This window comes from Ambystoma mexicanum, chromosome 2q (assembly GCF_040938575.1).
Source record: "Ambystoma mexicanum isolate Mex_15411 chromosome 2q, UKY_AmexF1_1, whole genome shotgun sequence".
Classification (NCBI taxonomy): domain Eukaryota; kingdom Metazoa; phylum Chordata; class Amphibia; order Caudata; family Ambystomatidae; genus Ambystoma; species Ambystoma mexicanum.
Window position 1 is genome coordinate 220,476,630 of NC_090924.1, and position 26,207 is coordinate 220,502,836.

At 47.7% G+C, this 26,207-nt stretch overlaps 1 protein-coding gene across 5 annotated transcripts in view; it reads left to right on the forward strand.

Moving 5' to 3' along the window:
• The window catches only part of IQCK (IQ motif containing K), a 1,231,453-nt gene that overhangs the window by 1,118,787 nt on the left and 86,459 nt on the right, over positions 1-26,207 (forward strand). For all 5 annotated transcript variants that reach the window (XM_069647159.1, XM_069647160.1, XM_069647161.1 and 2 more), the window contains one exon: positions 26,094-26,205. In XM_069647159.1, coding sequence (XP_069503260.1) covers positions 26,094-26,205 — 112 coding nt within the window. The remainder of the gene's footprint in view (positions 1-26,093; positions 26,206-26,207) is intronic.

Here is a 26,207-nt window from a genome sequence, read left to right on the forward strand (position 1 = left end):
GAAGGGGAAAATAAAATAATTGATCTCCTAGACTCTGACTGAATATCCACACTGAAAGAGGTGTTGTCCTCTCAACTGCTTGTCCCACCTGGTCAACAGGATCTGTTCTTTAAAACTCAAGTGCTGTTAGACACCCTTCCTCTCTCCCATTACAGCATACAAGCTTGGCACCGAATAATCCTAAACGTTTGGCCTGTATTTTCTTTTATCAGACCTAGTGCTCTGAATCCGCCTCCATCCAAGCCTTTTCTTTTCCATGGTACCAAGTCCTCATCTGTCGCAGGACCATCAGGATTAAAAATTAATTTACCCCAGTCCACTCCTTCGACAGACTCAGAATCAGAAGACTCTGAGGGTTTTGAAACCTTATTTTAGGGAATCGAGAGTTGTTTCTTTTCTGATTCGGACACCACAGAAGGAACCCTTACACCACCGGAAGAAATGGCCGACTTAGCCAATGTCATCACCCAATTAGTGGCCCATCAGATACAGTCCGACAATAGAATACAAGAATGTTTAACTAGATTTATTGAATTGCAAGCAAGGCCCTTACCACCACAGGGCATACTTCAACCATGTATTCAAGGTGAAGATTTAGGAAATGTTTTTAAAATTTTGAATGCTTGGCCGAACAACTGGGATGGGAAGAGAACCTTAAAAGATGCTATTTGGGTCCCTTGTTGAAAGGCGAACTCCAAACTTCCTATCAACTACTTAACCTTGCACATGAAGCCACCTTTCTATCCATCAAGGAAGGGTTGTTAAAAAGAGTGGGGCAGACCTGCAATTTATATTGGCAGAAATTACAGGCCATTGGGTTAAACCCGGGAGAAACTCCTTTAGAGCTAGGTGAACGTGTCAAAAACACGGTGGCCTTATGGACTAATAACAAGTACTTAGAAGAACTGCCGCAGAGGATTACCCTAGAACAATTTACTCATTCCTTGCCCCCTTTTTTTGCAAAAATGGCCAATGAGACGGCACAAAACCACTCAACTATTCCAGGACGGCAGTTCAAGAGGAGGAGAAAGGCATCGAGAACCAAAGGAACGACAAGGAGAGAAATGGCCTTGCCCTTTTTGGCACAGGCCCGCAAAGCCTCCATGAAAGGAATCCTAAGACCTCGAACAATAGCCAGTGTTTGCTGTAGCAGATGACATTGGTACACAGAGCCCTCCTACACTGATAAGCAGGGCGGGGAGAGACACTTGCTGCCGTGGTACCATCCTTGACTCCAGGGACAAGAAAAGCCAAGCGGTTCATCACAGCTGGTGAGTTGGAGGGGGAACCGATAAAAAAAATGAACTGTGTTGAGCGAAGGTTGCAAATAGCAAAATAAGGGGAGTCAAAGAACTGTTAACACAGAAGGGGAAAAACCAGCAGAGGGGACTGGCGCCACGTGGGTGCTCACTCGAAAGCCTGTGGTTGATCCACTTTTTGTTGAAACTACCGCTACCAGAAGGCCCTAGGGGAGCGGCAAGGAAAAGGTCAAAGTGGTCATACAGGGGTCGAGTAAATCCCCATGTACAGTCGAAAGTCTTTGACCCGCAAATAATTGGTAAGCTAAGGGAAATAAATCCTGTATCGTGATAAAGCAGAAGGAACTGTATAACTGGCAAACGTGAACCTGGCTGAAGGATGCCTGCAGAACGGGGTGAAGCATGATGCCCCAATGAACATTGTGTTGACTCAAGTGAACCCGACGGAGGGAGGTCCACCGTGGATTGTTTAAAAAGACATTGAGACTTGTGAGTGCAACAGGTGAAATCTTTGGAATAAAAGCCGTAGTGAACCCGATGGAGGGAGGCTATCATTCGATAGGTGTCTCAACCGCTAGTCCCCAGAGATCTGTCATCCAGGTGGCCAGTACACAGCCATCACTATTGGATCCAGTTCCTGGGGGTGGACCAGTGGGGGAGGATCACCTTGATGTGGGGTCTTCGGGGAGCGGAAGTGGGACACTGACAGGGGAGACGCGGTACCCCCTTCCTTATAACACCTTTTCCCCATCGTACCCCATAGGATATTTAGAAGCTCTACCCCCACACTCCTTTTCCGACATGAGCACTTTCTTACACCGTGAAAGACAACGGACTAACACCAGAGCCGTTTACCGAACATGTCCCAACACAAGGGTCAGGCAGAGTCAGGCAATTGACAATAACTACACACACCTGACGGCCATTTCCCTTCCCCATAGGGATGAAAGGCAGAGCAGGAGAGCACACTGGGAGCAAGGCCAAACGCATGAAGAAGCACCTATTCCATGATGGCAGTTCAAACGGCGGAGAAAGGCGTTGAGATCTGAAAGGACAACAAGGAGGGAAGTGCTCGACCCAGACCCGCAAAGCCTCCATGAAAGGAATCATAAGACCAAGAAATACAGCTGGTGTGCGGTGTATTAGATGTTAATGGGTCACTGGGCCCTCCCGCACTGATAACCAAGGCTGAAAGTTGCACTTGCTACAGTTGTACCGTCTTTGACTCCAGAGACAAGAAACACCCAGGAGTTCAGCCAAGCTGGTGAGTCGGAGGGAGAACCAATGGTAAACCGGACTGTGTTGAGCAAAGGTTGCAAACGGCAACATGATATGAATTGAAGTAACTTGTGAACAAAGAATTTGTGTGTTACTGAACTTTTAAGAAAGACCAGGGAAAGACCAGCTGCAGAGTAGTCTGGTGCCACGTGGACGCTCATTCGAAACACTCTGGCTGGTCCCCTTTTTATTTTATTTATTTATTTATTTGGATTTATAAAGCACCCAGCGGCCCGGAGGCATCGTGGCGCTGTTACAGGATATTCACTTGGTGCATGTTATACAGGTTATACAGGGTATACATTCGGTGCAGGTTATACATTATTGCAGGAGTAGATGTATACAGCAGTATATGACATTGTAGAGAGGTGTTACAGGTTACAGAGGGAAAGCGTTAGAGATAATGCATGACATAAGGTGGTCTAGTTGAACAGCTTTGTTTTTAGAGCTTTCCTAAAGGTTGTCAGGGATTCTTCTTTTCTTAGACTGAGTGGGAGTGAGTTCCAAGCTTTAGGGGCTAGAACCTCAAAGCTAGAGCCGCCTGCTTTAGCTCTGTTGAATGCAGGGACTGAGAGTTGGTATGAGTATTGGTCACGTTTCAGTCTGTGGGCTAGTGATTGGTGTATTCTTTCCACTAGGAAAGCTGGGGCAGACTGGGCGATGCATCTGTGTGTGATGGTGAGGGCTTTGAATGTTATGCGTTTTTTGACCGGGAGCCAATGTGCATCTTTCCGTGCCTGGGAGATGTGCTCTCTCTTGGGTATACTGAGTGCGGCTCTGAGGGCACTGTTTTGTGCGATTTGTAATCTTTTGATGTTATTATTGGAGGTGCCTAGAAGTAGAATGTTGCAGTAGTCAAGTTTTGCACCAGTTGTGGCCTTTGCGATGTTGAGGCAATTTTTATGAGATAGGTATGGTCTCACAGCGTTTATTATTTTTGATGTGAGCGCAGCCGCTGATGAGATGGCGCTGACTTGCCTGTCCATTGATAGGGTGGAGTCCAGATAGACTCCGAGTGTTTTGACTGCGTCTGATGTTTTAATGATGGTGTCCTCGATGCTGAAAGAACTATAGTTGTTGTCTAGTTATTTTAAGGCTTCTTTGGGGCCTACTAGCAGTATTTCGTTTTTTTCCCCATTTAGGCATAGACAATTTGCTGCCATCCAAGTCGATATATGAGGTCTTGCTCATAGTTACCTGCTAGAGTTAGGAGAATTTGGGTGTCATCGGCATAGTTTGTAAAGGCTATGCCGAAGTCTTCTAGGTCACTGAATAAGGAGAGGGTGAAGAGGTTGTAGAGGGTGGGGGTGGTGCATGAGCCTTGTGGGACTCCGCAGCTGATAGGTGATGGCTGGGCAGATGCCTGGTCTGAGAAGACTCTCATTGCTCGATCGTCAAGGAAGGAGGTGATCCAGGCAGTGGTTTCTTGGGAGAAGTGTGCTATGTCGGTGAGGTGTTTGCACAGGATCTTATGGTCGACCAAATCAGAGGCCACCAAGAGATCTAGGAGTAGGAGTAGTGAGGTCTTGCCTTTGTCCATGGCTTCAAGTAGTTGGTTCCTGAGGTCGAGTAGGGTTGACTCTGGGAAATATCATCGCCATAATTCTGGGGCTCCCCAAAGTAGTTATCTTGTTGCGAGACTTCCCTACCTTCTCTAATCTCTTACTGGAAACTCCACCTCCATTTGGAGATTTTATACCACAGAGTTGCTGGCAGGCAGACTACTACTCCCAAAATTCTCCACTTTGGGACTGGGAAACCTCAGAGCCTATGAAACCTGAAACAACCCTTAGACCCCAATGCATAGGCTACTGTAGAGAAACCAATAAGCCCCCTACACCTCTACCAATAATGACCAGCGCCATTCAGTGGGATATGCGATAGTCGTGGACATCTCTCATCTTTGTTCTTTTCCAGATCATGACCACTTGGAACCTGGACAAAGAACAGACATATCCACCTCGCACTGGGCCAGGGTATGCGAGAAACCTGAAGGTGTCTCACCCGCTAGTCCCCAGAGATCTGTCATCCAGGTGGCCAGGACACAGCTATCGTTATTGGATCCAGTTCCTGGGGGTTGACTAGTGGGGGATGATCACCCGGATGGGGGGTCTTCGGGGAGTGGAAGTGGGACACCGACGGAGGGGAGACGTGGTACCCCCTTCCTTATAACACCTTTTTCCCATACTACCCCGTAGGATATTTAGAAGCTATACCCTGCACCCCCTTTTCCGACACAAACACTTTCTTACACCATGAAAGATAACAGAATAGCACCAGAGCCGCTTACCGGACATGTTCCAACACAAGGGTCAGGCAGAGTCAGGCAATTAACAATAACTACACACACCTGACGACCCTTTTCCTTCCCTACAGAGATAAAAGGTGGGGCACGAGAGCACACTGGGAGCAAGTTCAAATGCATGAGGGAGCACCTATTCCAGGACGGCTGTTCAAATGGAGGAGAAAGGCAGCAAGACCTGAAAGGACAACAAGGAGGGAAGTGCCCTTGCCCTTTTCAACCCAGACCTGCGAAGCCTCTGTGAAAGGAATCATAAGACCGAGAACTACAGCTGGCGTGTGGTGTAATAGATGTAAACGATGCAGTGGGCCCTCCCGCAGTGATAACCAAGGCTCGGAGATGCACTTGCTACCGTGGTACCGTCCATGACTCAAGAGACAAGAAACGCCAAGGAGTTCAGCACTGCCGGTGAGTCGGAGGGAAAACTGATAGTAAACCGGACTGTGTTCAGCGAACGTTGCAAACGGCAACATGATATGAATTCAAGAGCTTGTGAAAAAAGAACTTGTGTGTTACTGAACTTTTACGAAAGACCAGCTGCAGAGTGGTCCGGCGCCATATGGGCGCTCATTCGAAAGACTCTCGCTGGTCCTCTTTTGTTGAAACTACAAATACCAGGAGGCCCTAGGAGAGCCTGACGTAAGAGGTCAAAGTGGTCATAATAGGGTCAAGTAAAACCCCTTGTACAATCGAAGGTCTTTGACACGTTGTCAAGAGGAAAGCTAAGGGAAATGAATCCCGCATTGTGATAAAGAACATTTTATGAAGTATCTGGCAAATGTGAACCCGGCTGAGGGATGCCTGCAAGTCGGGGTGAAGCATAATAACCCTGTGAACATTGTGTTGACAAGAGTGAAGCCGGCTGAGGGATGTCCACAGGGAATGATTGTTGAAAAAGACATTGAGGCTCATGACCATTACAGGTGAAAATATAAAGAGTGAAAGGCCATAGTGAACCTGACAGAGGGAGGCTAACATTGTCTAAAGGATCCGAGCCTGGTTGAGGGGGGCCCAGGAGTGAAGAGTTAGCACCCAATGTAAAGGATTAAGGAAAGTAACTTTTGTTTTGTTATTGTTGACACATCAGGTCCTCGGAGGCAAGAGACTTTGTATGAAAGAGACTTGGCCACAGAAGGTCCTGATATCGCTGAAAAGAACTGTAACCTCGTGCTGGAGAAGCCCAGATGCGTGCTGTGCTCAAGCGTCCTGCCTTGTCCCATGCTAAAAACATGGGGAAGGGAGACCCCAGCTATACCATGCTGACTCATTGTTTTGTGAACACTTCTTTCTTTTCTGCTGAACATTATCCCACACTATTTTGTGTCTTAGTGGTAAGGATTGGCAATAGTTTTTGTTTAATGTAGGCCCTTTTTATTTGACAAGATGCCACTAGGGCTTCCTTATTATTATTTGATGGTTGTAGCTTGCTCCCACCTTAGATTTAGGTTTAGATTAGGCGTGTTTCTCACACATTCGTAAAGTTTAATAAACACCTGTGAACTGTGATCCCTTATGTCTGTCTTTACTGTTGCCACCATGAGTTCCTTAGACCCCCACTCCCAAAGACTCCTCACCCAGGTGATCCTCCTGCACTGGTCCACCCCCAGCAACTGGATCCAAAAGCAATGGCCATGTCCTGGCCACCGGGATGGCAAGTCCCCAAGGACTAGCGGGCGAGAAACCCTTTGGTTTCTCACATCGCCCCTTTTATGGGGCGTTCAGGTTTCCTTTTTAAAAAGTCTTTTGTCATAGTTTTGTTCAAGACCTACATGGAATTCTGAGGTGTTACAGCTACAGGGGGAGTGGTGGGGGGAGTTTAATAGATCTATGAGGTGTGTTGTTATGCACATTTATAAATGTGGGTAACACGCCCACATATCTACGAGTGTTTTTAGCTGTAAAGAAATGCTAGATCCATGTTTTAAAAGTTTGTATGAAACGTTCTACAATAGTGGCTTTAACTTCGGCGTGTGTTATGAAATTATGCACCCTGTGTTGTTTTACAAAGCTCGGTAGCAGTTTATTTAGAAATTCCTTGCCGGCGTCTGTAGTTTAGCAGGTACTCGCCCACTGTTAATATACGTTTAAAAGCCATTGCTACAGTGGCACCTCTATTGTCTTTTAAAGCTTCAACATAGCTGTATTTTGATAGGACGTCGATGACGACTAGGATATAGCGGCAGCCATCATTGTTCCCCTGGAACTGGCTTGTATCCATAAGATCTGCCTGCCATTATTGATCGATATCGGATACCACTGCCATTCGTTGTTTAAAATGTTTTCAGACCAGCTTGTGTAGCGTGTAGAACTCCTGGTCCGAAGGCCACGTGTTGGAAGCGCTCCTTGACAAATTCTCACCATCAGTTCTCAGTTTATGATACAACCCTTCAACACCTCCATAACTACCAACAGCCCCTTTAGTGTAGTCTATTTTTCACAGCTTTATGCAGGGCATCTTCACCCCATAGCCATTGGACACAACTATGTTTTACAAACAACAGATTTCTGTTAACATTACTTTTTTCACACTGCATATCACAGGTTGTTATGTTAGATGCGGTACAGTTATCAATCGGGCTACAAATTCTGCAGCATGCAAAGTTACTTGAAATACAACTTGCCCTTCACCAGGTTGATAAGCAAGCATGCACAGTAAAGCTATGGCTGATAGAAATTCATAAAGCTCCCTATCAAACAACCAAAAGCCTTCAACAGCTAGAAAATGATGTTGCATGTCGTACGCCGCCAGCTTCAATGAAAGTCCCACAGGCATTCTTAAATCGTCAATACACATTTTGTAGCGATTTTGCCAGTAGCTGCACATTGTACGGTGGCATCTGCTGGAACATATGTTCACGATACATAGAACATTGTTACATTCATGGTTGTATGTCCATGGTGATGTTTGCAGATATTACAACATCCTTAGGTATATAGTGCCTAGATGCTCTTCAAATAAAGCCAACATTAATTGCTGTTCACATCCACTGGCAGATTTCACATTAAATTGACAGCTTCCCAACATGTGTTCATTTATTATTTTCTGCAAATAAGTGAAACACATGGTTTTTTTTCATAACAACATTTTATTGATCTTGCAGGATAAAGTGTTACATGCAACAATGCAATATATTACATTTTAAACATTCAATTAGTGTCTTTGTAGCCCAATGTGGGTTGGAGGATGGAGGAAATGGTGGGCAGATTCTGGATGTGGCGCTTAAGTGGGAGAGTTCTGGGAGCCTGTTCCCTCTGTTCCGGTATGTTTGGTGGGTGGTCGGGAGTTAGTAGAGAGGGCTGCATTGGAGCCATCTAGTAAGTGGAGGTCTCCTGGTGAGGGTTGGGTATTTGGCTGCGTAGTCCAAGAATGGGTCCCATATATTCAGGGTTCTGTTTAGGGAGTCCGAGCGGATTGCCGAGATTTTTTCTGCTACTGCCATCTCCCAGCATTTGGCCCACCATAGGGCGATCGAGGGGCCATTTTTGTCTTTCCATAATCGAGCCATAGCTATCTTTGCGGCTAATAGCAGGTGGTTACATAGTCGGGAGATGTGACCTGAGATTGGGAATGCTCCATCGCCGGATTCGCCCAGGAGGACAATTCCTGGGTCCCAAGGGATGGAGAGGCCGGAGATTTCCTTGATGTGTTTCAGGACTTCCTTCCAGTATGTTTCTGCCCTTGGGCAGCTCCAGACTAGGTGATAGAGAGATCCGGGGGTTTGGCATCCTCGCCAGCATGTGGCTGGAAAGTCCGGGTTGGCTTTGTGAATTTGGGTGGGTGTGATGTAATATCTGTAGCACAGCTTATAGCCTCCTTTTGTTCGTGACGCATTGTGAGCTTTTATGCAGTCTGGACCAGATTTGCCCCCAGCTCTCTGCAGTTATTTCCCGACCGATATCCTTTTCCCATTCCGTCATATATTTTTCTTTCTTTGCTGGGTCCGATCTTTCCAGGAGCCGGTATATGGTGGATATTTTCCCTTTGTTGGTCGGGGATGTCAATGTGAGCTCCAGGGCTGTTGCTTCTCTCGAGCATTTGTCCTGGGTTCTTCTGTGCGAGATCCAGTGTCTAATTTGTGAGTATCGGAATCTTTCCCGTTCCCCCACTCCAAATTTTGATTTGCATCTCTCGAAGGTGATGGGTCGGCCTTCTTCGATAAAATCGCTAGTTTTTGCGAGGCCCCCTGCTATCCAGGCGTGAAAATCTCAGGGTGGGTTTCCGGGGGTAAACTCCGGGTTGTTCCAGATGGCTGACATGGGTCCTAATGGGCTGCAATGTCCCCATTTCCGAGCTGCGGATTTCCAGCATTGAGTTGTGTTGGTCGTGGCCGATAGTGGCCCGGAGTTGGCTTGGGATTTTAGCATTGGTAGGTGTGGGAGATCCTGTAGGGGGACCGGGCACCAGGATTCCTCAATTTGTCGCCATAGCGGGGGGTCTGCTTCCTGCACCCAAGCGAATGCATGTGATAGTTGAGCTGCTAGCGAGTATCTGGCTAGGTCAGGAACACCCATTCCTCCTAGCGGTTTGCCTTTTGTCATGATTCGTTTATTGATCCTGGTCCTCTTCCCTCCCCAGACAAATTCCATTAGTTTCTTCTGTAGTGTACATATGGCTGGGGGTGGGATTTGTAGTGGCAGGGCTGTGCACTGGTATATCCATCTGGGGATTAGGTTCATTTTTACAGCTGAAATTCGTCCGAACCATGAGATTTCTTGTTGTTTCCATCTTATGAGATCACTTTGCAGGATGCTGAGTAATTGTGGGATGTTCTTTGAGTATAGTCGCTTTGGATTTTCGGTGATCTGGACTCCGAGGTATCCTATGGCGTCTCTGGCCCAGGGGATTGGTGACAGAGGGACGAGGGCGGCCTCGTCCAGGAGAGTTAAATTAACGGGTAGTGCTGAGGATTTGGTTAAGTTGACTTTAAATCCTGACATGATGCCAAACTCCTCTATCTCTTTCCATAGTGTCCCCAGGGAGGCCGCCGGGTCTGTGATAGTTAACAGCACGTCGTCGGCATAGAGTGTGATTTTATACTCGCGGTTGCCCGCTTGGATTCCTTTTATGATTTCATTTCGTCTGATTCTGGTGGCGAAGGGCTCCATGGATAGAGCAAAGATCAAGGGCGAGAGCGGGCAGCCTTGTCTGGTGCCTCTTGTGATGCGGATATGTTCGGACCTTGTGCCATTAACACGAAGTTGTGTGGTGGGAATTTGGTAATTAGCCATGACCCACGCTGTGAAGTTGGGGCTGAAGCCGAAGCATTGGAGGACCTCGTGGATGTATCCCCAGTCCACACGATCGAAGGCTTTGTGTGCGTCTAATGAGATTACCGCCATTTTTGTTTTGGATTTGTGAGCGCCTTCAATTAGGTTCAGTACTCGCCGAATATTGTCATGTGTCCCTCTGCCAGGGATAAATCCAGTTTGGTCCCGGTCGATTAGGCTTGGAAGAGTTGGGCCCAGTCTTCTGGCTAGTACCTTGGCAAAGATCTTCCCGTCATTGTTTAAGAGTGAGATGGGTCGGTAGGAATCTGGGAGTTCGGGGTCTTTTCCGGGTTTATGTAGTAGGATTGTAATTGATTCGGCCATGGATTTAGTGACGGTTTTCGTGGATAGGAAGGAGTTGAATAATGCGGATAATTGTGGGGCCAGGACTCTGGCGAATTTCTTATAGAAGGCTGCGGTTAGCCCATCTGGGCCTGGGGCAGAGGGTTTGAGGGCTTTGATGGCTTCAATAATTTCTTCTACTTCAATGGGAGCCTCCAGGTGTTCCAGATGTGTGGGGTTGCGGTTCGGAAGTGCGCTCAGGTATTCTGGTAGCTCATTTAGTGTTAGTGGGTCACTGGACATTATAGATGTGTGGTATCTCAGGAGTTCGTTCATTATCTCCGTTTGGGAGAAGAGCAGATTACCGTTTTCTCCTCGCAGTTTTAGTATGTTGTTTCGGTTACGGAGCGCCCTCAACTTTTGTACCAATATCCTGTTTGCTTTATTTCCTTTGGCGTAGTAAAATTGCTTTGTGTACGCCAGGGATTTGGCTGTCCGGTCAGCACAGTGCATTTCCAAAGCAATTTTCGCCTTTCTCAGGGCCCGCTCGGTTTTCCTTGAGTATTGAGGTTTCTAGCTGTGATTCGTGGAGGGATACTTCTTTTTCTAGTTTGGAGAAGGCAATGTTTGAGATCCTTCGCTGTTCAGCTCCGGCTCCTATTAGTACCCCCCTGACCACCGCTTTCATTGCGTCCCAGATTGTACTGATGTGGGATGTTTGTGTGGTGTTCTCTTCAAAGTAGTTTATCAATGAGTCCTCCACTTCGGCTCTTATGCTGATATCTAGAAGGAGTGCATCGTTCAATTTCCAGTACCTTTGAGGGGGGATTTCTGGCCTGAGATGGATAGGTTTACAGATATCGGGGAGTGGTCGGAGATCATGCGTGTGTGAATTTCCGTATCAGTGACACATGGGAGTAGGGCGCCGGGGATTAAAATTAGGTCAATTCTTGAGAATCCCTTATGAACGTTGGAGAAATATGTGAAATCTCTTGAGTCGCCGTTCTGTATTCTCCATGCGTCTACAGTCTCTGTTTCTCTGAACAACTTAAGTAAGGCAAGGGCATGCACGTAATCATTGTTTGTGGCTGGGAGAGTTTTGTCTAGCAGTGGGTTAGGGATGTATGCTTGGCTGATTGTCACACCCTTGCAAAATACAAACGTTTGCTTTAGAAACATACCCACCGGCTGGCACGCTGTCTGATATCCAGACTCAATGACCACCTGTTTTTCCCAAAGGTTCAGGGGGTCGGGGTCACTCTCCATCACCATAACTGCATCATTCTGCATACCCATGGATTAATATCCGTTGTCTCGAGGTTCTATCTCGCATGAACATGATCGCACAGGCTCCACGCACAGAAGTTGCTCAAGAACCATGGCATCAGCATTGGTAGCCATCTCCAAATGAGCAGTCTGTATGGCTGCACTCGCCTGGGTGTTTTCTAGGACATCCCCAACAGACTGCCCCATGGCAGTGGCAATGAGAGGTGGTTGACTGGCGACAGAAAGTGTAGCCACGTTCTCACAGAGCTTCCCAGCTTCACGGTGCACCATTAAATCCTGCGAGTACGCCATTTTATCAAGACTGCTGTATCCATCCATAAGATAGTAAGGTGTATGACTATCATTGGATTTGCTGGAGCTGTTGACGGCATTTTCTCATAGTCGTAACTATAGCTGTTCATATTCCAGTTTCTCCAGCATGGGGTCTGGCATGGATTCACATGCTCATTAATATTCCCTGTCGTCAGGCTGGGAATCCTCGGTAAAAGAAAAAACTGTTTCACTTTCATTTTAAAACTGTATTTCTCCTTTAAACCAATCACTGTCCTCTGGGTCATACTGCCCACATACAATGACAGTCCTCTCCCTAAGCGCCTCCACTGGCACCCATCTTCAGATTATTACTGCATGTTTCAGTGTTGGGAAGTCCTCGAGTTTGCTCTCTGAGCTATTTGTATGTTCTTTCATGTTTTTGACAGAAAAAGTTCTATTTTGGTTTCACTAGCCCATTGTCGGTGAAGTTCCGTGCCCCTCAAGGGCAAAGATCATTGACGATTCTAGAAGGCCATCGGGCCTACTTCGTGCCCTCTGACCATGACGGAGGAGAAGGAGGGAAGGTCCCTCTTCAGGCCCTGCACCAAATGCGGGCTACCAAATGTGTTTGTGGAGGACAAGCACCTGCAATGCCTCTACTGCCTGCATCCGGACCACAAGGAAATGGAGTGTGAGATATGCCTCAGGTTCTGCAAGAAGATGATGAAGGAAAGGCACAGTAGACTGGTGGCGTGGCTTAACGCCAAGGCCTCTGACCCGTGCTCCCATCAGGATCATGCCGAGGAGTGATCTTCTAAGTCCTTTGAGGGCGCCTCCTCCCTGGGGGCTGAAGTTAAGGCCACGAGCAGCAAGTACGAGTCCACGGGGTTCACCGCAGAAGCAGAAGCAGGTACCAAGGTGGATAGGGTGCGATCAACATCACCTTCCGTCTACATTGCCAGCCGGCAATCAAGCTCCTCTTCAAAAAGGAAATCATCTACCCTGGGTAAACTAAGTGAGAAATCTGAGAAGCTGCGGACGGAGGAGAAGAAGGCTAAGGCCCACGCAGGCTCAACCGGCACAGGCTAAGATCTCGTCAGCGATGGCGTTGGTGACTGCTACAGCAACGACAGCTAAGGGCGCTGATCCTGCGAAGGTAGCCCCCGCAGCTCAAAAGGTGTCCCTAACCACCAGGCGCGACACTGCCACAGTGACTTTGGCAAAGTCTGCTGGCACGCCAGAAGGGGGGAGACCGGCTCAGACGCCAGTTCAAGACCCTCAAGGGGGAGGGGAAAGGGAAGGCGAGGAGGCCCTAAAGCAGCCCCCACAGGCCTTCGCCCAAGCCATGGGTGTCTCGTCCACGGATGACAAAGACCAGGAGTCCTTACACACGGTCCAAGAGGATGTTGTGGAGGACAACAGCACAGGGTCTAGTTTTCCAATTTTGCCTTCTCAGCCGAGGGACATTTCCTTGGATATTCTGTTGACCCTGCACACCTTGGCGTCAGAGATCCAGATGAGGATGCCTCCGATTCCGGCACGTGGGGTACCCTGAGTCCCTGATCAGCCACCGGCAAAGAAGAGGAAGCGTCATCCGACACCCTCATTTCAACCTCTGCCACCACGTCGGGTCCCTTCTTCCCCAGCAGACCTAGACATGGTTACGGATACGGCCACGATGACGACGGACAATGATGAGGATATCGCCACAGCGGACGGCGAATCTTCACATTTGGATGCTCCGGACGTGTGGAAATGGTCGGCCAACCCGTCCTTGTCATCTTCTGTCCCTCCGGACAAGGAGGGAAAGAGGATGGACGCCATGTGAAAGACAGTGATTTACACTGCGACATCCACTATCAAGGCAGCCAACGCACTGGCGATCCTAGCCAGGTATGACAGGGAGTTGTGGTACAAGCTGGGGCCTATTGAAGAGTTTCTCCCTGATGATGGAGACAATGGGCCTCATTACGACTTTGGTGATAGTCATGCCGCTATTGGCGGCATGGCTGCTGCCAAAATCGGGTCCGGGGTTCCCTGAATGGGGTATTACCGGGCCATTCCGAGTTTGGAGGGCCCGGTAATTCCTCCCTCCAGGAACCTGGGCCCGGACCTTCCTCATTCCCATTTGAGCCCCAATAGGGCTCAATGGGAATGGGGGAGGGAGCTAACAACGGGCCGATTACGCGGGACCCGGTAAGGACGCCTGGTTTGACTAGGCGTTCCTTACCGGGTCCCGTGAAGGAACCTCGTAATGAGGCGGAACGGGTTTCACAGGTCTGCCTCCTTTAGCGGAGCCCGTTAACCCGTTCTCAGTTGTAATGAGGCCCAATCACTCTCTTCCAGGAAGGGGAGGTAGCATGTGATCATGCCATAACAATGGCAATGGATGTCGCCGACACAGGGTTCCGGCAAATGGGGAACAGTGTCTGCCTTCGTCGCCAAGGCTGGATGAAGGCCACAAATTTCTGCCATAGTGTCCAAGCGAAGGTGCTGGACATGCCCTTCAATGGAGAGAACCTATTTGGGAAAGTTGTCGAGCCATCAAAGCGGATACTGAAACAGCCCGTTCCCTGGGCACCCTCCAGCAGCACTGCTCTTCTTTTCACTCCTCCAGGGGAAAGTCAAGCAGGTCTTCAAAAGGCTTCTCCACATCATACCATCAGCCTTCCAGATTCACAACTCAGGAAGCCTACAGAGGCCGTTCCTGGGCCTACGGCAGCAGAGGACAGCGTTGCCGTCGCCCGCAGGGCAGGATGCCAAAGCAAGCCTGAACTGGCCAGGATGTCGGGCCCCCACTCGTGCACCCCGGTAGGAGGCCCGGCTAACAAGGAAGATCCCCACCGACAGATGGGTGCTGGATGATCTCACCCAAGGACACACCCAGGAGTTTCAACGCAGGTGTCTGCGGATCCCTCCGGTTACCCATCATGAGCAGCACATCCCTCAGCTCCTGGAAGCGGTACGGCCCATGCTGCAAAAAGGGGGGATAGAACTAGTTCCCTGGCGACTCTGGGCTGCGGAGTCTATTCCAGATACTTTCTGGTAAGAAAGAAGACAGGGTACTGGAGGCCCATCCTTGACCTATGACGTCTGAACAAATATCTAAAGCCCCAAAAATTCTGGACAGTCATGTTGCAACACGTGCTCAGCCAACTGGAAAGAGGAGAATTCTTGACGTTGTTGGACCTGGAGGACGCCTACTTCCCCGTCCCCATTCACAAGAAACATTGAAGGTTTTCATGTTTCGTGGTGCAGGGACAGCACTACCAGTTGAAGGCCCTACCTTTCGGCTTGAAGTTGGGCCCCAGCGTGTTCACGAAATGGCTGGCACCAGTGGCGGCCCATTTATGTCTACAGGGCATACACGTATACCCGTATCTAGACGACTGGCTCGTGGGAGCTGGCCGAAGGACACACAGAGGCGACCATCCGGCTACTAACAGATCTGGGATTCTCCATCAACTATCCAAAGTCCTGCTTAACACCATCACAGAACATGCTGTTGCTAGGCCCCAGACTCAATATGGTGTCTTGCCTGGCATCGCCCTCGGAGCAGAGGATAGCAGCCATTCTAGGGAAGGTGTAACGGCTGTCATGGACGAAGACAGCCACAGTGCGGACCATCAAGTCATTACTGGGCATGATGTCCTGCTGCATCTACTTCGTCCTGCTCTGCAGGTTGCAAAGGTGATCCCTTAAGGAATTCCTGGACGCCCGCTGGATACAGGTGTCCGGAAGCTTCAAGGACAAGACATCTCTCAATGAGTTCCGTCGGGCGATAGTATGGTGGGGCATTCGCTCTAACATTGCTCAAGGCACAGGATTTCAGAGCCCACCATACCTTGAAACGGTCACTGCAGATGCCTCCTTAGGGGAATGGGGAGTGCACACCAGACGTCTGCACGCCAGAGGCCTGTGGTTGCCAAAGGAGAAGGATCTTCATATCAACATCCTGGAGCTACGGGCAGTGTTCTGGGCCCTCAAGGCGTTCCTACCGTCTCTGAAAGACAAGGTGGTGAGAATCTTCACAGACAACACCATGTTCTACATCAGGAAGCACGGGGGCACTCGATCCGTGCTATCCAAAGAAGCGCAGGATTTGTGGCACTGGGCAGTCAGACACGGGATGTTCCTCATCCCTCTCCACCTAACGGGAGTCAAGAAAACCATCCTGCCACAACGGGGAGCTTTGTCAGGATCAGGTGGACCATCTGTTCATCAAATGGGGCAGGCCCCAGATAGATCTGTTTGTGACGGTAGCGAACTCCAAGTAGCAGAGGTTTGCCAGCAGATTCCACCAGCCGAGGAGCCTGGGGGACGAGTTCTCCTTCCCGTGGGAAGGACTGTGTCTGTACGCATTTCCACCATTCCCGCTCCTGCTACGAGTCATCAACACACTCACAGTGTCCATGCGAGATGATACTCATCGCGCCAGCGTGGCCGAGGCAGATTTGGTATCCGGACCTTCTCAGCCTGTCAGCATCGCCTCCGGTCAAGCTACGAGTGGTTCCAGATCTTCTCACCAGAGAAGGAGGTGCAATCTTTCATCACGATCCATGATCATCGAACCTGAGGGCTTGGCTGATGAAGGGCTGAGGGCGTTAGAGTTTGGAAGATAGGAGTTGCCTGTGGACTGCAGGGAGGTCCTCGCCAAGGCCATGGTGTCGTCGACCTTGAATTGAAGTGCTACGGTCACAAGTGGAAGCGGTTCGCTACGTGTTTGCTGGTCTCAGAAGATTATCCCTCTCAGGGTCACGGCCCTGCAGGTCCTTTCGTACCTGCTATCCTTGGTCAAAGCCGGACTGGCGCACGCATTGATCAAGGTACATCTAGGTATCTCCCGCTGCACCTGGTCTCCAGGCAGATCGTCACTTTGGTCCCACCGACTAGTCAAGGAATTTCTCAAAGGACTATTTTGATCTTTCCCGCCGGTGAAGGATCCTGCCCCGGCGTGGGAACTCAACATGGTTTTGATGAGGCTCATGGGGGCCCCCTTCAAATCTATGCATCAGGCCCCACTCAAGTTTCTCTTGTGGAAAACGGCTTTCCTTGTGGCCATCACCTCTGCCAAAGGTTCAGTGGGAATTCCACCTCAACGAGCCTTTGATGTCACCTATTTTTTTCCGAAACCTTAGTGACCAGAGGAAAGGGCCTTGCACTCGTTGGACGTTGCTCTTGCCCTGAAGCTCTAAGTGACACGCATGAAGGAAGAGTTTTCGGAAGACCTCACAACTTTTTGTGAACTTCAGTCCTGTGAACCATGGGAAGGCCTTGTCGAAGGCTTCCATTTCGAAGTGGCTCTCCGGCTGTACTGCGCACTTTCATCGGTTGGTGATGGAGAGGCAACTTCACCAGAGTGATCGCTGCGACGACGGCGTTCTTGTCTGGTGTGCCGCTGCTGGACATCTGCGGGGCTGCTACATGGCGGTCCACGCACACCTTCACAAAGTTCTACTGCGTTGACAGGGATTCCAGTGTGGAGTCCAGAGTCCACCAAGCAGTGCTGTGCAACCTGTTCGCTTGCGGTTAGTCTGTTCCAGAGGTAAGAGTTACTGCTTCGGATACGCCTGCAAGGAGACTTGCAGAGATGGGACGTCCAGGAATTAGCATGGTTTGCTAGGATAGCGGCTATAAAAATGACCTTGTTACCCAAACTACTGTATGTGGTAAGCTCCACCCCGGTGGTTATCCCCCCGACAATGATCCAGCAACTCCAAAAAGCAGTCTTTAAATTCATCTGGGGGAACAGGAAGCCGAGAATCCAGAAAAAGATTATGATGCGCCCAATACTAATGGGGGGGTTGGGTGTGCCGAACATAGGGAGATATGTACTAGCAGCCCAATTGGCGCCAGCATTGAAATGGGCAGGGAGGGACCCCCTCCCAGGATGGAGGGAAATAGAACAGTCTGCGACGGATACCCCACTATGTATGCTACCATTCCTCAAGCCAAAAACACGAGAGAGAGGAGGTATCCTATTGGAAGCGACAAAAACGACACTTCACACCTGGGACATGGCGATCCATGGCAGGGGGATCAAACTAGGCCTGGGTCCAATGTCCCCTATAGTACAAAATCCCAATTTTACGCCCGGGCTTCAGCAAAAGTTCTGGGACGGTTGGCAGGGAGCAGATACAGTATCCTTAAGAGACTTGTACCAGGATGACGCCCCACTCTCCTTTGAACTTTGCAAACAAAGATTTGGGATCACTGAGCATCACAGATTTAAATATATACAAGTACGTCATTGGATCTCACACCCAGAGGTAAAACAGGCTGGATTACGCCCCCCAGTAGGTCTAGAACTCACGATACGGGAGGCGACACACGAAAAAGGGATCACTAGACTGTACAAGTTACTCGACAAATCACAAGCAGATGAAACCCTCCAATATATGAAAGATTGGGAGCGGGACATAGGGGAGGAAATCACACAGGAAGAATGGAATCAAATTTGGAGAAGGGCACACAAACTATCCAAATCCACGGCAATCAAAGAATCGGCATATAAAATATGCTATCGATGGTATCTGCCTCCAAGCAGAATACATAAAATGAACCCCACGAATCCCTCAGACTGCTGGCGCCAATGTGGAGAAAGAGGTGACCTTTTCCATATGTGGTGGTCGTGCCCAAGGATAAAAGTGTATTGGAAAGAGATACTGAGTCTCATCAAAGACATAACAGGCACAGACCTACCACATTCCCCTAAGGTCATTTTGCTGGGGGCAGTGTCAGAAGGAAGATACGCAGCTTCAGGGAACAGAGCGGCTCTCATCACCCACCTACTGTCTGCAGCAAGGATGACAGTGGCCCAACGATGGAAGACAGTGGAAGGTCCAACAACCCCATGCTGGTGGATGAAAGTGTGGGGAGTGATGGCGATGGAGAACATTTGTGCCACAAAATCAGGGACCTACCTGAAATTCTTAGCCATATGGGATCCACTTCAAGACTATGTGGGAGAAAGGGAGGCTTAATTCTATAAACCCAGGACTCTAAGGAACATTCATATAAGATAGAGACTGCTGTAGACAAAGGAGCGATGAGCTCAGGAAACGGCTTTGCTTTGGTTATTTCCTTGACCTAGTTTGGTTCAGATAACTCTAAGGGAAAGAGGTGGGATAGGTGGGTGAGGGCGGGGATACACAGGGGGAAAGTTGGAAGACAATAATAGTCTCGATGCCAAAGTTCAAGTAGGTTAAATACTTTGTTTTCACAGATGATAAAGGTTGTAATACTGCTGTAACCAAAGGCTAACTGTTGTCTCCCGTTTAAAAATGAACAAAATGAAAAATAAAGTTGGTTAAAAAAAAAAGAGTTACTGCTTCTGTTGAGCCTTGTCACCTCCTGTGGTAGTGTAATGTTGTACTGCTATTTATTCGTTATTCATGAGCATGTGAATCCATGCTAGACCCCATGCTGGAGAAGGTTTAAGTTCCTTACCTGTACCTATTGTTCTCCAGCATGGGTCTGACATGGACTCACATGCAAACCCTCCCTCCCACCCCTCTGCAGCTCTTCTTGGTCATACTGCCACTTTACGTGATTACCAAATCTGAAGATGGCTGCAAGAGGAGGGGCTTAGGGAGAGGAATGACATTGGATGGGGGCAGTATGTCCCAGAGGACACTTATTAGTTTAAAGGAGAGATACAATTTGTAAGTGAAAGTGAAACAGTTTTTTCTGTTACTGAGGATTCCCAACCTGACGACAGGGAATATTCATGAGCATGTGAATCCATGATGGAGAACAATAGTTACAGGTAAGTAACTTAAACCTTCCTTGACATCATGCTGGCCAGCCCCAAAACAGTCTGAAGAGCACAGGTTTTTTCAAGGGGTACAATAACCGCTATATATCTGTGTTGTGAGACCCCGCCCCTAGTAGCATCATAGCCTTGGAACTGCACATGGTCCTATACCTATTTATATCCAGTCCATTAAAGTTCTTATCCAATTTATATAAAATGAATATAACATTTATATAAAAATATTTTGGGCGCAATCAAATTTATATGGGTTCAATATATCATCTAAATACATATCGTTGCTCTTATCAATTGAATCTCAAATTGATATAAAAAAAAATTGGTAGGTCAATTACATTTTTTGAAGTTCATGTTCTGGGGTATGGAAAAAGAGCAGAACCACGGTCAACTGAAATGCTTGATGAAAGGTTTCCCACCTTACTACTGCTCTAGAGTGCAGCCTTCGTTTTGCATATGCACACACCAGTGTTCCAAGATTGCAGTTGGCCTAGATAAAGGTTTGCACCATGTGAGGGTGTAGGAGTAAGACACAGACACAGGGTGACATGTTAATTTGCAAAGACTTTTATTAATAACAAAAACGGGGGAGATGAGTTGGAGGAAAACCTAACGGACCCTATCTCTAAGTCGGGATTCCCTCCCTCAACAAACGTAGCTGATGAAATCGTAGATGTCACTATGTGCAAAGTAAAGTTGCCACCCTGTGTCCAAATCCTAACCTATCCCTCACAAGCTAAACTTATCAAAGGGGGAAATGTCTATTGGCTGTCGACCTGCAACCCAGCTTTGTAGTTCAAAACAAAAGACCCAAAAAGGTGTGGAAAAGCAAACAAAAGATCCACAAGACTCAAACTTTGTATTCTTCTGAATTATAGTTTGTGGTGTAGTACCCCAACATGGGTCCCAAGCCCCCTTCAATTGGTCATTCACAATGTTCTCTTTGGCCAATCTCTCTCTGATCCACAGCCTTGGTTTACTCTCCTGCTAAGGTCTGTGACTGCCGCTTGTATATATAAAGTTTGTGTCCCCCTTTATCACTGGTCGGGGTACATCTTTTTGGTATGGGTCCCAGACCCTCTTCACTTGGTTGTTCACAGCATACTCTTTATCTGGTTTCCCTTCATGCCACAGCCTTAGTTTACTCTCCTGCCAAAGTCTGTGGATGTAATCTGAATCTGTAAAGTTTGTATTCCCCCTTATTTCTGGTCAGAGTGTGCCATGCTGGTATGGATCCCAGACCCCATTCACAAGATCACTTTGCCCAGGTCAGCATTCCTTCTGTTCTTCACTCCGGTCCGCTTACTGTGCTCTATAGGCCTCCCCAATCCTGGCTCCAGCCAGCCCTGTACCTGTAGGGTCTTGGCCATCACCCGCTGGTTGTTTGCAGGTCTCCCAGTGGCTTGTCCTGTCCACAGTGACCTTCTCTGGACTTCGGCACCTCTTCGCTGCAGCTTGCTGGTGGTTCTGCTACACTTCAGTCACTGGCAGATATCATCCTTCTACTCCGGTCTGCCTTTTGCATTGCTGGCCCTCCGCGAGCGTGCTTCCCTCCTGGACACCGTCTGTCTCTCTGCACTGTGGGTCTGCGTGGGCCTTGCCAAGCTCTCGGTCCGTAATGAGTCGTAAATGAGGCGCCATCATTCTCTTTCCTCTCTGTCTTTGAATGACATCTGACCAATGGAATTACTAGAAAGACTAGAGCGTGTACCTTTGTTCTTTGCAGCGATCCTCATTACTTGTGGCCTCTTCCTCATCTCAGTAGTTCTTGTCTGAGATATACTACAAAGACATATGGGAATGGGAGGCATTGTGGAATTGGAGGGGTTTTGAGGGAAGGTGGGAGGGTCCAAGGGATACTGCGTTCTCCTGAGAAGGTCACTACTCTTCGTGGGATCCTTCTTCCCCATGAGATCCTCCCGCTGAGTACCACCTCCAGGAGGACTATCGGGTAGCGGCCCCACTTCCCTGGCCTTATGGAAAAGGGCTCCCCCATCTAAAGTAGTGATGATACCTCGGGATCCTTCACAACCACCTCTTGGAACCAATGTGGGTGGAACAGATCAACAAGTTAGGTACCTCCCACACGGATGAAGGACCCTATCCATGACACACGTAATTACCAGCTGCACCTACATTTGAGCATGAAAGGTATGAAGAATTTCAGTCCTACTAACCAATATAAACTGCCAAGTTGTATGCAGTAGGTTGGTGTCTGGAGTCTGAGGTGGAGTGATGATTGAGCAGATTGACTGGGAGAGCAGCAAGAGATACTGTTGGGTCTTGAGGAAGGACACCGAAAGAGAGTAGATTGAAGGGAAGAAAGTGGTGAATATCAAGGAAGGGAAAGATGTGGTGCTGGATAGGAAATCGGAGGTAAAGGAGAATGTGGAAAGTCAAGGTGAGGGGCAAAGATCTCTTTATGGGAGGGAAAAAGGGGCATGTGCCACGAGCCTGCAACTTTAGGGATGGGCTCCTAGCTGCCTGATTAAAAGAAGGCAGTGCACTTATTTTACAAAATTGAAATAACACATGTCTTGATAAGTGTGCTGCTGATTTTATATTCCTAGTGCCTTTCTGTTTTTAACAAATAAGGTCAGACTTGGATCATTAACCCTGTAATCCATAAACTTTGTGGCGGGTCAGAAGGAGGACAACGACTCTGATCTTCAATTTTTGAGGTTATTCTTTATTAAAAGAAAAATGAAAACTCCTAACTTTCCCTATATTACGGGTTGTCCCTACATAACAAAAACTAACTAGGGTGCTTGTCAGTTGTCAGTGAGTCCAAAAGGATGATCAATCGCTGTCCAAACTAATGTAACCTGACCCTATCACTACAAAAACAACTAAGGCACAGGATAAGGACTCACTTCTCCTGTGTGCTGGTTTCACACCAAGTTCGCTTTAATAGAGTATCCATAGGTAGTTCTTAGTAACTACTTTTGTCACGTCGTAAAGTTCAGATACTCTGTCCTTTAACTTTTCAACTGTCTCGTTTACTTGCTGGCTCTCTTTCCTTATTATTCTCCTCTCTTGATCTTATTTATTTTTATCCCCCTTTTTCCTCGGGATAATTCTATTCCTTCCTTGTTAACCAAACTTAAGACTTTCTCTTTACGCAATGTTCAATCTTTCTCTTGATTGAAGCTAATGAGATTGTTCCAGTAATGATTTGCCTCTCGATTGACTTTTGTCACTTTGCCTTGCCTGGGACAAGTGTGAGTGGTCGAATGATATTTCTCCCTTTCGTCTTGTATTTGAAATACTTTACTCAGACGGTGATGAGTAGAAGTGTTCCAGTAATAATTCTCACTTTTCTTTTGCACTTCCAACACTTGTTGTCTACTAGAACGAGTATGAGTGTTCCAATAGTGATTATCACTCTTCTTATGCACTTGCAACACTTGTTGTCTACTGGGACGAGTTTGAGTTTCCGAGTCATTATCTCCGGTCCCCCACCCCGGTCTCCCGCTCTCCCCGTTACCTGCGTATCTCGGGGACAACATCCCCGGGACTTCGGTCACGATGGGGCCCTCTTCATTGAATGTCAGATTGACTTCTCGGTTCTTCGCTTCTCGTTCGCTCTGCACGCTCTGCTGTAACTTCGGGCAAGTGGTGACAGCATTGTTTATGGACCCCCAAGTCCACTGGGGTTCAGTCACATCACCACTTCTTACTTGGTCACTCTTCGGATACCGTGCCAGTACTTTGGCTTCTCTCTGCTTAAGGTTTCCTGAGTGCCACACGCTAGGATTCGCACTCAAGTTTTCTCCCAGCATCAGACGCCGTGCGTCCCCATTTCCTTCAGCTTCTCTCCCACAACAGATTTGAAACTTCCGAGCTTTTCTCTCTCCCAGGTCTCCACCTCTCAGATTTATGACACTGCTGTGGGACTTCGCTGGCGCAGCTTCAAGGTCCTTCTTTGTTCTACCTGTACGCTGTATTGCTCCAGTAGTTTTCTTCATCTCAGTACCACATACATATTTCTTTTCAGGTTCACGCAAAGATTCTGTTGGCGACAAAAAATGTCAGTTTGCTCTTCATGTTTTCTTCTAGCAGGTGTTACTAGCGATGGGCTATAGTTTGGTTGGTTAGGGAGTTCCTCATCGGAATGTGAGTCCATGTCCCAAAGGGCAGGGAGTCTCTCCCAGTGAGGTCCCGCTTGCCTCTCCCCCTAAGGAGGGTATTGCGTAGCATACTCACCTCCCTAGACTCAGAGGGAAAGGCTCGCCCCTGGGGGGAAGTGACTGAATCCTATGATTCGTCACAACTGTTCCGTGTAGTACTTACAGTGTGTGTGTTTACTATATCAGACCTTCTGTAGATTCTTTTCTTTCTTTGGTGAATTAATTGATCGCATGCAATTACCAGAGTTGAAATGCGTATTTATAAGCTTGACTCTCATGGTGATTGAGACGATAGCTCAGTGTGTTAATTACATGTTGCAAAGATCTATGTTCAAACACAAGATCTTAGTATGGCAGATTTCGCCCTACACTGCCTATGAAGTTAATAAAGTTGAGTTTACAAATGTAGATGATCATAACAATTACTGTGCTTCGCAACAACATACTTGCGCCGAAAGCACCAATTCTAAAAACGGACATAGCATCAGTATGTTACAGGTCTAGATCTCGTCCCTCCAAACAAGGGTTGTTTAAACTAAGCAGCCACCGCCAATGAAGAACACAATGTGTTAGTTGGGAGAGGTGATTAGTAATCCAAATTTAAGACAGTGGAGCCAAAGTGCCAATGCTTTTCCAGTGGACAATACTGTGATCCTGGACAGATCATCCTATACTTTACTGTTTTTTTGTGAAAAAAGTCTGATTCCTCACAATATGGAGGCGTTGATAGTTCACTGCTTGCTGCTTGTTTTGATGTAGGCCATTTGAATATAAGGAGTCCAAGACAGGTTAGCGCTGACTAAATGTCACAGGCCTTTGTATTCCTAACCTGTACCCTCTGTCTGTAACCGTCTGTATCACCTATCTGCATGCCCGTCCAAGTGTATTCTTTACAGCATATACTTCAGTCAGGAGTCTGCAAACTTTGGATATCCAGATGTTTTGGACTACAATTCCCATCATCCTTAGGCAGCATAGTCAATGATGAGGAATCACTGGAGTTGTAGCCAAAAATATCTTGGCAGCCAAAGTTTCCAGACCCTTGTTCGAAGAGTATCCCTATTAATGAACCATTTTACTGCATTGCCTCATGCTATATAAATATCAGCACATGCAGGCCCCTGGTAAGCTTGTTTTTTTTTAAAGTCTGGACACAAATCAGATGTTCCTTTTCTACCATTTCAAATGGAGTGCCAAAAACAAAGTAATTGAAGTGATCACATAGTTTATTTTTGTGCGTTTATTTAAATCTTTCAAATACAATACTAATACGCAGGTTAGATATTTTAAGGCTCACATGAATTAGGACACCAGCACTTGCTGACTTCTAATTATGATGGTGAAAACAAATCTACAATTATTGTGGTTTTGCATAACATTATTCTGTAAAGATCTTTCTTAATATTGCCAGATTGGTTTGTAATGTGATGTCTGTCAATGTGATAAAGTGCAGAAATTGTAGACTGGCCTCAAATTCCAAATTCTCTGCTAAACCAAAGTGTTTTACCTGTACAACTCAATTAATCTCATATTGCCTAAAGTGTCAAACACGTAGCAGAGTTGAAACACAGAAATAAGGGACTGGCAGCAGTTGGCAGGGTTGCCGGTTCATGCCCCGGTGGCCCTTGTTGCTGTTTTAAAAAACAAATAATTTGGGGGATGCTATGGTAAGGGCCGATGAGCCCTCCCCCCATGAACAATTGCAGGGGTCGCTGGGTCTTGCCCTGGCAGACCCGGCAGCTGTGTTTCTTTTTTTTTAATCGAGTGGGGGGAGCAGGGCAATGCCCAGTGATTTCCACCCCCCCACAACCCCAGCAACAATTGGCAATGGGAGGGGGCAGTTGCGGGATCTTGCCCCGGCGACCCCCAATGCTGCTTTATTAAAAAAAGGAAATATGCAACAATGGGGGCTGCTGGGCCAAACCCCGGGGATCCCCCACCAACAGGGTGAGGGTGCTTACCTTGCGACTTTGGGGCTGGGGTGGGCTGGATCGGCAAATAAGGAAATAACTTATTTGGCTTCTGCAGCATTTCCCTGCCTTCTATGATTGGCTAGCTCTCAAACACAGGGACTGTTAAATAATCATAGAAAGTGGACCAGACTTTCGGCTGCCAGTGAATACTCTGAGGTATTTGGCTGAAGCTAAATAGCTGGATTTTGGCCGAAAACTCATTCTAGGCCCAAATATGTAACACTCCCAATATATATGCATATATATGTATACATATATATTATAAATTACATTGGATGGTATTTTCTGCAGGTACGCCGTGACCCAGAAGTGCAGGAAATGCGTCAGTGGCAGAAGGAACTGAGGGACAACAAAGACATCCATAAGAAAGTCAAAGAGTTTTGGAAAAAGCAGGAATCCAAAGGT